This window comes from Antechinus flavipes, chromosome 1, assembly GCF_016432865.1.
Source record: "Antechinus flavipes isolate AdamAnt ecotype Samford, QLD, Australia chromosome 1, AdamAnt_v2, whole genome shotgun sequence".
NCBI classification, from domain to species: Eukaryota; Metazoa; Chordata; class Mammalia; order Dasyuromorphia; family Dasyuridae; genus Antechinus; species Antechinus flavipes.
This window is the reverse complement of record NC_067398.1, coordinates 573,643,773-573,659,994: the sequence shown is the minus strand read 5'-3', so window position 1 is coordinate 573,659,994 and position 16,222 is coordinate 573,643,773. Positions and strand designations below refer to the sequence as shown.

Here is a 16,222-nt window from a genome sequence, read left to right as displayed (position 1 = left end):
TACCAGCTTTTGTCCCAATGACTCAGGATGACAACTATACCCAGCAAACAGATGACTTATAGAAAAACAAGTATCTAATTTTTAAAGAAATGTCCTTTACAAAAAAAGTACTAAAAGAAGAAATTAAGAAAATGCTGCACTATACTATCCATGCATATATGTATTTATAAATATATACATTTAATTTTGTATAAGTATGATATAGATGTATTTAAATGTCACCAAGATATGTTTCTATATAATGTTATCTGGTAAGTATAATGTTAGTGACTTGATTTTAAAGCTGTGTCTATGAGGCTTGTTTTGACAGCACTAATGTTTTAAAGGATTATCTATACTATGTCTACTAAGCTTGTTTTGGCAGCTTTAGCTTTAAGCTTTAATTTTACTAAAACTACAATATTTATTTTTTTTACTTATCAAATTTTTTCCCCCTATTTGACACGCTTAAAACTAAATATTCGGGTAGAATATCCCATATACCTCCCATAATGAACACATTGATTCATATCAGATAGATGTGGCTTAAATCCTCCAAAATGTACTTTATTCAACAAAATGACACAATTTCCAATAGAACAAAGCAGAATGACTGATTGACTATTTGAACAGAGGGTTACATGCCAGATTTTTTTCAATGTTTCTCACCTACACCATAGGAGCATTAGATAAATATCCCATTTTCATTTACTTCAACTGGTTTTCTCTTGACATCCTGTGCCAAAGATACTTAAGACATGTCATGAGAGTTTTATCACATAAAAGTAATCTGGAATAGAAACTTTCAGACTTGTAATCTTTGTATTCCATCTACCTATCCATACTTCCATTTTTCAGTCTGTCTATTAATCTGCCTTTGCCCATTTCTCTGTCCATCTATTTGTCTCTGTTGTTCACTTTTTCTGTCTGTCTGTCTCCCTTCCTCCCTTTTTCCCCCCTCTTTTCCCAGGGCTGATCCATATGTATATTATTGTTCAGTTGTTCCAGTTGTATCTGACTCTGTGATCCCATTTAGGATTTTCTTGGCAAAGATATTAGATACTTGGTCATTTCCTTCTTCAGCTCATTTTACAGAAAATGAGGCAAACAGGGTCAAGTGACTTACTACACAGTTGGTAAGTATCTAAGGCCAGATTTGAAACTCAGGAAGATGAGTTTTCCTAACTCCAAACCTGGCACTCTATCCACTGCACCACCTAGCTGCCCCTACCCATTACGTTCAGATACATATTCATTTGAAACTTTATTTCACTGGACACAGATACTGGACTAAAGACTATAAATATTTCCTACTTAGCAACTACCAAGTATTTGAGATTTGTGTATTTTTCTGAAATATTTTCTTAACAATTTCTAGCTTATGTATAGAATTATATGTTGAAATCAGAGATCATTGAATTACTGAAGAAACACAGCAAAACAAGGACTTTTGAGAAACTTAATTAACCTGAAAATGACAGTTTTTGATTCTTACTGTTTCAAGGTTGAAAATCAAAAGAAAAGGAAAAACAATTCACTTCCAATTTGGATGACAATAATTGCAACCTGTCAGCTTCCAAAAAAAATATAACACACAGCAGTTTTTAATCACCTTTTATCTTCTCCTCTTCTTTTGGCAGAAACAATGAATCACATGTTATCTGATTTTCAGTAGTTAGATAATAATATATTTTCATATATTTCTCAACTCAAATGCTAACCAAAATGGTCTCTCTCTTTTCCCCTTATCTAGCTTTTAATATCTTGAGAATCTCTTCTATACAAGTGAAACACTTGTATAGATTTTTTAAAGTTATATTTAAAAAGAAAAAATTAGAGAGAAAAGCAGAGAGAGGAGAATGAGAAAGAAGGAGGGAAGGGGAAAAAGGGAAGAGGAAGAAAAAGAGATAGGGGCATGTAAAAAATAAGATATCTATGACTGGAACTGACAATAGCATGAAATTCTTTTCTAAATGGGGACCTATATTATTCTATGGCAGATTGGGATTTATCAAAGATGATGAAGAACAAACAATTGTAATTATCTATTGGATATATTATCTACAATGATATCTGGAGTCAGGTTTAGTTGCAAAGTTGCTGCTTGGGGTCTTAATATTCACATGCCCACATGTATACCAACATGTATTCCTCCCTCCAATCCTTATCTCTTCTATCTCAGTTTTTCTCTTTCCCTTATTACTTGTTCCAGAAGACATTAGAACAAAGTTAAATTTGAGAGTCAGTAAATATACTGTTGATCCTTCTAAATAGATAGGAAAGCTAAAAATTAACTTGCAGAAAAGGTTAACTGGGAGACCAAGAGCCAAAGTTATAAATAAGCCTGTGTTATCTCATAGGAAAAAGCAAATAGCCACTAACTTGGTTTTGTTATAGGTTGACAAAATGCACTTTTGCACTTTTTTTATCTAGACCACTGTTGTCAGATAGAAAATTATACAGTGTATAAAATCTCTCCATTGCTACAGATAAATAATGTAAAGGTCTTAAAGGACTGCCTGGGGCAATGAGAGATTAGTAATCTCATTACTATTAAGAGAGGCAGGATTTACATCCAGATTTTTCTGCCTTAACGGTACAAAGAAATCCTCTCTTCACTATGCCATTTTGACTTTCACTTTTGTATTTAGAATTTATAAAACTTGCTTCAAATGACAATGATTATTTATAAAAAGAGAATTTAGATTTATTTGTTTTGTTATCCTAAGTAATCTATTAAAATGCTTTGAAGAGTTGTAGCTGCCTTTTTATCCCATCTCCCTATAACCAATAAAATATTTCCTATCATCATCTTGATAAATGTAGAAGGATTATTGGATTTGTAATCAAAACATTTTTGCCTTGAATTCAAATTCTGCTGCATATTATGTGAACCTGGGAAAATAATTTAGCTTTGCTGCTTGCTTGCAATTTCAATATCTATAATACAATGGAGATGGAGCTAGAAAATCTCCAAAGTTTCTTCTACCTTTGAATCTGTGCCTATGTAACAATGTATCTCTAGTTTTCTGATTGTTACTACTAATAATAAAGGCAGATGACCTGGACAGAACCAGATTTTCTTTCAATCTGGTGCTTACTTAAAAACCTGGTACAAATGTTGCATAATGAATATATTAGTTCATTGAGCCATATGTGACTTTATGTATGTAAGGGAACCATGTGTTGTGTGTACCATGTAGTGTGTGAAGGGAACACCATCTTTTTCAATTTATTGTTAATTTTTCTGAAATGGAAAGACCTCTGCTCACTGAACATCTCTCTGAAATTACAAGTTCAATTTTCAATATTATAGTAAAGTTCAATGCTTTCCTCTAGAGAGAAGAAAGATTATCTGTTGATTAGAGTTCCCTCAATGTCCCTATTTTCATATGATGTAATTGTACCAAATTTCAGCACTATAAAATATCCTTAGTGAACTCTGTGATGATTCAAAAAAAAATCAACTATCCACAATAGAAAAACAAAGCAGGTAAAAAAGACGTACTACCTAGAATCTGATATATACTTAGGTAGACAGTCCATTGAACTTGTTGACCAATACATTTATTATGAATGACAATTATAGATGATCAATGAGCCAGGCAAAGAACTGAATGGGAGGTCATTGAATTGGATCACATTTGGAAAATCACACCATGCTTTCAAAATTTCCAAGCTGTTCAAAGCATATCTCTTTAAGACCACTAGTTCTTCAAGCATCTATCTGGCTACAAACTATAGAATGTCATGGATTCAGAAGAATTATAATATCAGGTTATTCAAGGACAATGGAATGATTCATGGTAGGTATATATGGACTATAACATAATATTAATGATGATAATAATTTGCCCCTGAGGCCTTTAGTAAAAAGTATTATCAAGGACAATTGAAAATAAAAGTGGGCATTTCTCAAGGATGAGAGATAGTATGAGTGTAATTTCTTGCCATTGTGATAGTAAATGAAACAGACGGCTTCCAATTTGGTTGGATTTATTATTTATTGATTTATTGAAAAGGAGGGACAAGAATCACATGGGATGAAAAGGCATGGAGAAAATATAATCTTTATTAGTACCTGCCCAGACAAGAATATATACATACATACATACATACACACACACACATACTTATATGTCTTTATATATATGTGTATGTATATGTATATACAAACAAATCCATATATATAGATATATATAGATTTGAATAAATGAAGGATCTATTTCTACATATAAAAAACAAAGGCAACTGCTTGATCTAAAAAGGTTAATAACACTAGAGTCCCAAATAGACTGATATAATTAATTTTCTTCTCCATATCTTCCCATTTTATCAAAAATTCAACAAAATGAGGAGTAAACTAATGATGAAGAAAAAGGATGTGGCTGGATAAGTGGCATTAGCAATGATAGAATACAATACTCTCTTAAGTATACTATAATTCTAAGAGGTCTCTAATTACAGCTAGAGTAGCATCTATTAAAAGTTTCCTGTTTCCTCACTTCCCCAAACCTGGCTACATAATCCTGCTATTGTGCCCTCTCTGCTAGTGACCAGCATGATCTCTTCTCTCCTAGATCTTTTCTTGAGTGATTGGGCCCTCCTACTATGTGGCCCTCCTTCTATACTGGAAACCCCACAGCAGCACTACCTTGCTCATAATAGATCCTTAATATTTTAAAATGAAGTAAATTAATGCCCTAAGGAAAAAAAATCCTTCCTTAGATTTCTTCTATTCTAACCATACCTGTTAAGCTTTCAATCTTATTTGGGAAGATTCTTAAATGAATGCCATGCTAAAGTTGCCATATAATGAGGCTTTTTCAATTTTCTTTACTATGGCTAATAAAATATACTTTAAAGTATATAGTCATCTTCTCTGAATTAAAAAAAAAAAATCTCCAGCAGAATATGTATATATAGAGAGGGCTAGTTGGACTAGGAGTTAGGAAATACTGGGTTTAGATTTTAGTTTAGACAGTATGTGACCCTGGAAATCTCCTAAATTCTTTCATTTGTAAAATGGGGATGAGGGTAATTAGCATTTTCCTCAGAGGCTTTGGGTGAGGATCAACTGAGACAATGCAAAGCACCTTGCAAACCTTTAAAAAACTGTATAAATAGCAGTTTTTATTATTAGGAGCATAATGGCACAGTGGGTAGAGTATTAGGCCTGAAGTCAGGAAAACTCATTTTTCTGAGGTCAAATCTGGACTTAGACACTAATTAGCTGTGTGATACTGAGTAAGAACTTAATTCTGTGTATCTCAGGTTCCTATTCTGTAAAATGATTTGGAGAAGGAAATGTCAAACCACTCCACTATCTTTGCCAAGGAAACCCTCAATATTGTCACAAAAACTTGAATATGACTAAACAGCAACACAATTAATAACTAATTATTATTATCATATAATTTTATTTTTAATTATCATTTTATATCCTATTTCATTCTATAATTGATGATTGTTTTCCTTGAACTATTACTGAGACTTCTGGTAGCTTTTCTATATAGTTGTGTATATTCTTTACTTCTTGCTTTCTACAACAACAAAAATCATAGAAATTGTCAATCTTTGCTCCTACCCTGCATATAACTAATCTTTGTAAAGTTCATTCAGTTGGTTCAGTAGTTCTTCCCCCAGAAGATTTTAAAAACTGGACAACTCATTCCTCATGACAAGATATGAAATTTCTTTCTTTGACCCTTGAAACTATTCTCCAAGTAACTAAAATTACACATCCTTGTCTTTTCACTATAATAAATCCTAGTGAAGACAAAAGGGTAAAGGTTTTTAGTTTTAATTTTTTTTCTCCTTTACTTCCTGGTTAAATTTTAGTGATAACCTTAATGAAAATCCAAAGACAAATTTTGTTTTGCTGACTGCAGTTTTTCCTTTAGCAATTTCTCATTAGTTTACAAATTTTTGTACTGAATTATCTTTTTGTTTTCTTTCCTTTTTCCTTTTGATTTATTGAAACTACCAATTATCCAGGAAACCCTAAGTGCCCACCTGTCTGACCTAACCAATCAGTAGCCCAGGAAAAGTGTAATAACATCTTTGTGTTTTCCCCAACCCTTTACCTATTTTTCACTAGTCTTGTCCAGCTTGTAAGGTTGAGATACACTATAGTCTAGTTTTGATCTTGGCCAATTCTTTCACATTTCCACCAAATTCCTAACCTTTTACCACATCTACATATGAAAGCTCTCTTCTGTCTCTCTCTCTAGCCCATCTGTCCTTACCTTGATCTCCAAATATACGGATTGGTTTTCACTAAGTGAATAATTATAATAGTGGCAGTCTGCAGAACAGGTTTGGTGATTTTGTTGCTGCCTTTTTTTTTTTTTTTTTGTCAGGGGAGAGTTTAGGACTTACTTGAAGAAGAAACTATATGTATATATTACTTGCATCTATACATATAACGTACATACATGTATACATACTTATAGAGAAAGGTAATATACATAGATGAGGGTAAAATATATATTTGTATATGTGTATCTCATGTGCCATATATATACACATACATTACACATATACACACAGGCACACACATGTATATGCACCATATATATTGCATATACACAGATTTCTGTTGCATTATGTGTCTTTATAACACACATATGATATATACACAAATGTATATGTAATACATACATACATGTATGTATATATTTAATACATACATGTATGTATATATGTATTCTTTATAATGCATGGTATATAAGTCTCCAAAGATGATTAGTTCCTTTTACCATGGGAATTGTACTAAATTGTGATGTGAACCAGTCTTGTCTTTTACTCACATTATCCTTTGAATTTACCTTCCTCAAGAGAAATTAGAAGGATTCTCAATGATATAATTCCTACTATCATTCTGATTTTGATAGAGAGGTGCTTAACTGAGATTTTTTTGTAATATTTTCCTCAGATGACAATTTTGCAGTCTCTAATCTTACTAAAGCAATTATGTTTCTCTGTTTTTGTTTCCTTATTTATAACTGTAAGGAAATTCATAAATGAAAATATCATGAACTTTTCCCCATCTTTCCAATCTTATATTTTACATCTTTTCCATGTACTCTATGATCTAGGGCCCTCATTTCTATTCCTCATTTCACAACTCCAGACATTTTCACTGGTTGTTCCCCAGATGTGGGATTCTCTCTCTCTCCTCATCCACACTTCCTGGCTTCCTTCAAGTCTCAGCTAAAATTCCTTGTGTTGTAAGAATCCTTTTTCCCATTCCTCCTCAATGCTAGTGTTTCCCTTTGAGACTGACTATAATTCACCTTATATAAAAGTTTTTATTCCATAGGTGTTTGCATCCTTTTTCTTTATTAGAGTGTGAGCTATTGAGGACAGAATCTGTTTTTGTCTTTCTTTGTATCCCAGTGCTTGGCGTAGGGACTGGCACATTTTTTTTTTTTTGTTATTGCTCAGTCATTTCAGTTGTGTTCAACTCTTCTTGATCCCATTGGCTTTTTCTTGGTAAAGCTCCTATAAGTGTTTTCTATTTCTTTCTCCAACTCATTTTACAGATGAGAAAACTGAGGCAAACAGGGTTAAGTGACTTGCCAAGGATCACACAGCTAATAAATGCCTGAGATTAGATTTGAATTCATGAAGATGAGTCTTCCTGACTCCAGGCTCTGTGTTCTACCTACTGCTCCAAATGGGGCCTGACCTAGGACCTACTGAATCAGATTTGTTTTGGATTAAATTAAATCAAACCAATCAGTGTTTGTCAGAGGCGGGATCAAAGCTCAGGCCTTCCTGAGACTGGTTTTCTATCACAGCTCAATCCACCATTTCTCTTTATAAGAATGATAACAAAAATCTACCAAAGGATCTGATGAAAAATTTTTATGCACAAGACTCTAGGTTTGAAATTCTACAATAATTTTTTTGTAAATAGCCACTTGGAGAACTGGAAGTTGTTATTGATTTTATAGCATTGTTCAAAGATTTACATTAGAAGCATATGTAATTAATTCTGAAATTTTTGGTTACTCAGAAGGCTGTTGATTTTGTGTCATCACTTTTATTTGAAGAATGAAACCCTAAAACCAAAAAAGAAATTGTGTTATGATCCACCATTATATTTATATGGCATATCAGATGTAATCAAATTTAACCTCTGTATTAGGATTTATATGTGCTAGGAAATTATAAAAGACCATTCATCCATTTGTGAGGCCCATAAGCATGATTATTCTCCTTGTGAAAACATGGAAACACAATTAATGTGCCTAATATCATATAATGCAATTATTGGGTTGGGCTTGCAATCCACATAAAGTTCAGGCTGCTTTTAAGACTTTCAACTGTTCATGTTAAATTGGGTCTGTGATCATTTTTTTATTTCTTTTTTTTTTTCTTTCTCCCTAAAAGCTAAGGATGAACAATCCATTTAGCTTTTGAAAATATGGCAAAAGGCCAGAACACAGGAGGAGTAGAAGGCAAAGGACATAATTATAAGTGAATATGTCTGACCTTGGTGATCTTGTAGAGTTTAAGGCAAATAGATAAAACCCTTTTCATTTATTTTTGACAAAGTGAATGGGTGTTGCACTCTCCAAGAGAGAATGTAGGTTGCTTTTCTTTTTTTTTCAAAGTACAAATACTTCCTAATAAGAGGTCTGTCATGATTATTTTTTTGTGTGTATGTATATTTTACATATGCATATACATATACATATACATATACATATGTGTGTTTAAGCAAATTTCAGGATTTGGAGTCAGATGACCTGGGTTCAATTATTATTCCTGATACTTCCCGTTGTTTTGGCCTTTTTTTCCCACCTTTTCTTTTAAATACTTCTATATAGAAGGTGCTTGAGAAATCTTTTTCCACTGAATTGAATTTTTTTTCTCTCCATCTGTCATTCCTATTCTCTTTTCTTTCACATCTATATACTTTCCTTGCCTTTTCTTGCTTTCTCTTCTCTTTCCTTCCCATTTTTTTTACTTTTCCTCTTCTCTCTTCCCCTCCTTCATCATCATTCCTCTACTGCTACCCTTCTGCATCTATTTTTTCTCCTCCCTTTTCTCAATCTCTTCTACTTTTGGCTGCTATAACATGAGGTCAATGATTTACTAAATCAAATTATATGATTCCTGTTATTTATTTTAAAGTTGAGTCAAGTATGTTATACTTTTCTCTTAAAAACACCCATTAAATTTTCTTGCATTAATTTGTGTCCTATAGTTGATTTCTTCAGGGGAAGGAGTGGCTCTTGTCAAGAATAAATGACATTTTAAAAATATTTTATATTTGTTATCAAATTTGAGTCTCACAATAATATTATAACATGGATAGCAGAGTTACTTTTATACCCACTTTAAAGATGAATATACTGAGCTTTTGATGACTTAAATAACTTGCCCATGGTTACACAGCTATATATTGTCAAATCAGAAAATGCCATTTTCTTGCAAAATTTCTATATAGAAATGAGGAAAGGTAAAAATCGGAGAGTATTTTGATTATAAAATGCTGACTTGAATATGGAGCTATTGAGAATTAATACACTATTTAACTTACAATTTATGCAAATACTATTTATTATCTCTTTCTTTTGAAATTATTGAACTGAAGTGGGGAAGGGGCTGAGTAGAAATGTAACCAGTGCTTTGACCACCTTTCTACCTTCACATTCTGGTCACCAAACACTACCCCTTACATTCTATTCTCCAGATGTCTCAGAGAGTAAACTGAGGAAAGAAAGGATGAAAAAAAGAGAAAGGGGACAAAATAAAAGGAGAAGCAAAATGACAAAATGACATGTTTAGAAATTACTAAAAATGGTAGCATAAATTTAAATGCAGAGATTTTTTTTAAATGGAAAGATAGCATTTTATTTCTGATTTTGTATCTCATGCCTTTTTTAATAGCCACAATATTAGGATAAGATCAATTTTTACATCAAATTAAATACTCATTAACATACACCTAATTGGCCCATTTTCTTTCTAGGTTCTCGTCCAGGAGACAATGTTTATTCTGTAATATTTGGAGGACTCTTCTAAAACATGTATGGAATTAATTTGCAAGATAGTTCTTAAATATATCACTCTATTTATCTCTAGTACTTGCTAAATGACAACTTTTCCCACTGGTCCTATTCTATACAGTTGACTGGTCAAACAATACATTGTGAGCCTGATTAACAAGAGTAAGCTTAGAGGATCTAATATTTTGCATTTTTCAATAGCTTCATTTAAATATTCTTTTCCATAGCTTTCTTTACTGAAATACTTCCATAATTGAAATACCTATCTGCTTTGACTTGAATGGCAATACAAGAAGAAATAATGGAAAAGCATTGAAGAATGTGTTATGTCCCCTCATTATAGTAGTATTATGTCCCCTAATTCATAGTAGTATATTACTTCAGGATCAAATCTACAGTAGCCTCCATAGCCTGTCAGCTCATGAATACTATTAGGAATATATTGAAACATGTTACAGATATGGCATATTTAATACTGTTCAAATCACATCAGTATGAATGGATTTTCTGTTTTCATCAAAACCTAGATATTATAGGCTTAAGATGGGAGGAAATGTTAATTTGGAAAGAGCCAATTATTGAGTACTAACTCAAAAGCTTTTAAGAAAGTTTTTTTTTTTTTTTTTTTTTTAATTTTCTCCCCTGTATTCAATGAGTAAGATCAAATCCTGATGTCTTGGTAAAGAAGCAGTTAACATTTTCCACACACTTCTGAATTTCTGATAGACCCAAGTTCTCTTTGAAAGAATTGGGAACTACATTCAAAAAGCTGAGGAATTTCCAGCAGAATGCTTAAATAAAGTATGTTGTCTAATAAGCAATCTTAGATTATTACGCATGTTCTAGCAATCACATGGGAGTCTTTTTGACAAATGCAAAAAGTTGAATCCTGAAACCAAAAGATGTGACAAAATAAGTTACAAGTCCTATAAACAGAATTCAGTATCATATCCAGTAAAAATATGACAATCAAGTAAAAGTATGTTAAAAATTTGTATCCAACAGTAATAAAATCATTAATATGAATGTTTTAAGCTAGAAACAAAGTTAAAAATAAGGATAGGGTTAGTGCACATGTTAATACAATACATGGCTCTCCTGAAGGCACCAGTTTATTTTCTAACAAATGTGTCTGTCATTCTGAAAACTAGGAGTTCTTAATCTTAGTCAGTGAACATGTTTTTCTTTTAATATTTTAAAATTACATTTCAATATAATTTGTTTTGTATGTAATATTATCTTATTTTATGAATTAAAAATATGATTCTGAAAATACATAGGTTTCACCAGATTGACAAAGGAGACTATTATACAAAAAGGTTAAGAATCCTAGATATAGACCCAAGCTTACTTTTACAGTAGTACTGAATGCTTAGAAGATAGATTATTAAAAAAAAAAAAAAAAAACAGGAATCCCCATTAAAGGAAATTGAATGTTTGCAATTTAAAAAAGAATCATGATAATTTTTGATAATATTAGGATAGGTGCTAATAAAATTAGCTTTGGCAAGCAAATATTTAATAGAAGAGGAACAAAATTTTCCCTTACTTTCTTTGTTTTGCCCATTGCCTTTAAGATGGAGAGATTTAGGTCTTCTAGAGCCGCCAGGACATTCTCATATTCTCCAAGGTGCTGAGAAAAATATTCTGAAAGTTTAAAAAAAAAGATGCAAATAGGTATTTTAAGTTTATAAGAACAAAAGTACACTGGTATATATATCTATCTAGAACTCAAATATAATTGAAAAGATAATGATAACTGATGACTAGAGGGGTTTTCAAATGAGAATAAGTTACTCATAGACCAATTGGTCTTACTTCACCTAAGAAAGCTATACAAAAATTCTATAAATCTGGAATCATTGGCAAGGCAGGCTCAAAGATCCAACAAGTCTCACTAGCAGAATGTCACAGATATTACTGTTTTAATCATTTGAAAACATAAAAATCCAATTTTATTTTTATCTAGTAAAATATTCCAGGAAAGTAAAAAATCCATGATGCTATGATTAGAAGACCACTCATAAAGAAAATCAACAGGATACTTATGTTTAATTAAGGATAATTGTGTATAATTATTTGTGTGTCCATAACTTCAATATTTTCATACATATGGAGACAACTGTATGGTACAGTGGATAGAAAGCAGGGCCTTGAGGTAGGAAAACATGAGTTTACATCTAGTCTTATTAGCTGTATGACCCTGAGCAAATCATTTAAACTCAATCTATCTTAGTTTCTTCAAATGTAAAATGGGGATAATAATAATATCCTCCCAGGATTTTTGTGAAGATCAAATGAGATAATATTTGAAAAATACTCAATATTTGGTACACAATAGATGATTATTAAATTTTTTTTCAGAATTAAAATAAAAAATAAGTTAATGTAATTTAAAGCAAAATGTAAATCATAAATCCCTATATAAATATTATGTATAATTATTAATTGGAAAAGGAATTAAAACTAGAATTTCTTTAGTGCAAGGAATTCCAAGGCAAGGAAAATAAATTGTCCTCATAAAGGCAGGCTGGCATCTTCTTTGCAACCTTAGAGAAATGCCTAAACCATTGAGAATTTAAGCATATGCCCAGAATCATCAGGAATTCAGATCTGGCCTTGAATTTTTAATAACTGTGTAACTTAGAATAAATCACTTAACCTAAATTGCCATCTTCCCCCAAATAAAAACAACTGTTAAGGTATCAAGCCTGAGGGAATCCTCACCCCTGTGTCACAGGTCCTGAATTTTACTCTGGTTAATCTTTTACCAATAACTTTGATAAGAAACTAAGAGGCTTATTTATTATATCTATAGATGACAAGAACCTCGAAGGAACTGTTAATAATATATTGATAAATTTAAAAGAATCCTGAAAAACTGGGTGGATGGGCCAAAAGATTGAATGGAAAAGTCTTATCAAGTCCTGAACTTTGTCCCAGTGATGTCATTACTAGGTCTATACCTGAGAGAGATAAAAGAAAGAGAAAAAGAATCCTACGTATAAAAATATTAATTGTAACTCTTTTTATATAAGAAAGTAATTGGAAACTATGGGGGGGGGTGAGGGATACTCCAGCTGGAGCATGACAGAATAAATTATGATAAGTGAATGTAATGAAATTTTGTTGTTGCTCAGTCATTTCAATTGTGTCTCAGTCTTCATGACCCCATTTGGGATTTTCTTGGCAAACATTTCGAGTGGTTTGCTATTTCCTTCTCCAGCTCATTTTACAGATGAGGAAACTGGTCATAGCTACTAAGTATCTGAGATTGGATTTGAACTCATTTTGATGACTATTCCTGATTTCACGCCCACTGTGCCACATAGTCCCATGTAATGAGATACTGTTGCATTACAAGGAAATATAAAAGGAACACTTTCTGAGACACTTAGGAAGATTTGTATAAACTGATGCTGAATAAAGTGAAAGGAGAATAATTTATTCAATGATAATAACATTGTGAAAACAAATAACTTAAAGACTTAAGAAACTTGATCAATATAATGTCCAATCAAGCTTTCTGAGAATTGATAAGGAATGCTACCCACCTGCTGACAAACAAGTAATGAGGATTCAAGACACAAAATGAGACATGCCTTTGGCCTTGGACAAAGTGGAAATTTGGTGGGTTTTGACTGTGCTTATTTGTTTTTGTTTTTTTTTAATTGGGGACAGGGCAGGAAAGAGAGAAAAGAAACACTTGTTCATTATATATAAAAAAAGAGAAATACAGAGTAGGGAGACCTAGCTTAACATGTGAAAAAGCATAAGAAGTTTTGTTCGATATGAACAAAACAAAGTAGTGAAGTAAAAAAAAAAAAAGTTAATGTGAATTTTGGTTTCATTAATAGAAATCTTGTGTCCAGATCAAGGGAGATGATAGTCCTACTATATTCTCTCCTAGTCATACTAGAGTATTGCATTTATTTCAGGGTGTCACATTTAAAGAGGGTGAATGACAAACTGGGAAACTTTCAGAGGAGGGAGTATTAGGATGAAGAAAATTCTAGAAATGATATTATATGAGGAACAAATAAAGAAACAAAGAAACAAATATAACTAAAGAACTGCCAGATAACATACCTTAGATACAACCTCTGTGTCTCTGGTTCTGAGAGGTTAGTTTAATCTTTCTAGGAATCAGGTCTGACAAATTACTTCTTGCCCTCTCCACACTGTTACTTACTCTCTAGGTGTCATCTTGTTTCTCTTACCAAAGTCTTTGACTTTGCTCCCTAGGCTTCTTAATTGTGAAAGGAGGACTTTTGGCTTATGTTTCAGGAAATTGGATCTATCTCCATACCATTTCCCAGGCATCTATGAACACACCTCTGCAAGTACTTCCTTTCTGTACTCCTATAGAGGTATATTCCTTGAGAACAGGGACTGCCTGGCTTGCTTTTATCTCTATCCCAAGAGCATGGAACTTTATTTAACATAAAAGTGCCCTCTTACTTTATGTGTATCTTTCATCTTTGTCTCTCTCTGTTTCTGTCTCTCTGTCTCTCTCTGTTTCTCTCTGTCTCTGTTTCTATCTCTCTATCATATATATATGTATATATGTAAATATTGATCTATGTATCTCTATGTACATGTGTCTACCTATCATCTATCTTATTGATCTATCTGTATTTACTCATCATCTATAGCTATGTATATATGTATCTTTGTATATTTGTATCTATGTATCTTTTCTTTACATATTTACATATCCATCTATCTGCCTATCATCTATTTAGCTATTGCTCTATCTAAAAAAGAATGTAGTTTATATTTCTTGTAAATCTAAATAGTGTAATTAGGAAATTTAAGCTCAATATATGGAGGAACTTTCTAATAACAAGAATTCCACAATGAATTCTTTGTGAAGCAGCATGCTTCTTACCCCTATAAGTATTTCCTAAACAGATAATTACGTGCCAGAGAGTTTGTAGAGGAGAGGATTGCATTGTTTGAAGGTTGAAAGGTCAAATCAAATGAAATCTAGTCTAAAATCTTCTCCAGTTTAAGAGTTTATGAGCAGGGCACCAGTTTTGTCTATTTTGCATGACCTCAGAGATTCACAAAATTTTAAACTTGGAAGTGGCTTCAAACATAAACTAACCTATCACCTCATTTTCCACATAAATAGTTAAATGCATTTGCAAGAATCACATGGCTTTCTATTGGAAGATATCAAAATTCCCAAAGAGCTTCTATAGTAGATTTCAAGTTCCTCTGAAGAGGTTCTGCAATCATTCTGAGATAAAATAAAAACCCTTCAGTTTGGTGTTTAAAATCCTTTACATTCTGAATTAAAAAAATATTATGTTTAATTTACAGAATAAAACAAGCATTTCCATAACATAGTACAATTAAAAAATTGCACATGAAACTGCTAATCTATTACACAAAACTTGCTATTCCTTTCAAATATACAAAATTACTATGTACATTTATTTTCCCTTTTTTTTTCTTCTCTTTCTTTCTTGGCCCTGCCCTGGGAATGGCTTTCATTAGCTGCAATCTGGCTCCAGCTGCCTTTCCAGATTTATTTCTCATCATTTCCTTTCCTATACTCTGTATTCCAGTCAATCGTCCTGCTTGCTGTCCCCGAACCCAACCTTCCATGCCTTTTTATTGTGATTTGGCATAGACCAGTTCCTGTTCCTGAAAAGTACACCCCCATCATTGCTGCTTCTTAGATGCCTCAACTTCCTTCAAAGCTCATTTCAAAGCTTATTATCTTCTCGAGAGCCTTTTCTAATTCCTTTTGGTGATGAATGTCCTAATTAATTGCAACGATACCAATTTGTATTGGTAGTCTTTAGTGCTCTCTCCTACCTCACTTTATCCCTTTGTATGATACATCTCAGCTTCCCAATAGAATATAAACACCCTGAGGACAGGAAATCTTTTTTTTTTTTTACTTTTGTTCTTATAATCCCAGATTTTACCATATTGCCTCACATATATTAAGCACATGAAAAATGTTTGCCAAATTAAATTTCAAACTAGAATCCATGGTTCTTAATTCTCAGTCAGCTACTTTCTTCAAAGATGTTAGCTGATATATTTTAAAGATCCCAAAAAGTGTTCCTTACAAAAAAATTGTGAACAGTATGGCATCATTACATCCATTGCACAGATGAGGTAACAAGTTTAGAGAGGTTGTGACTTGCTTAACTTTACACAACTAGTAATATAAAAGCCAAGACTTTAACCTAGATCCT

General features: G+C 32.3%; 1 protein-coding gene across 4 annotated transcripts in view; it reads right to left on the bottom strand.

Moving 5' to 3' along the window:
- Nucleotides 1-16,222, bottom strand: part of NECAB1 (N-terminal EF-hand calcium binding protein 1) — a 320,695-nt gene that overhangs the window by 75,357 nt on the left and 229,116 nt on the right. For all 4 annotated transcript variants that reach the window (XR_007949416.1, XM_051970820.1, XM_051970819.1 and 1 more), the window contains one exon: nucleotides 11,554-11,651. Coding sequence is in view for 3 of the 4 variants with exons in the window: in XM_051970820.1 (XP_051826780.1) it covers nucleotides 11,554-11,651 (98 nt within the window). In the remaining variant the exon portion in view is untranslated. The remainder of the gene's footprint in view (nucleotides 1-11,553; nucleotides 11,652-16,222) is intronic.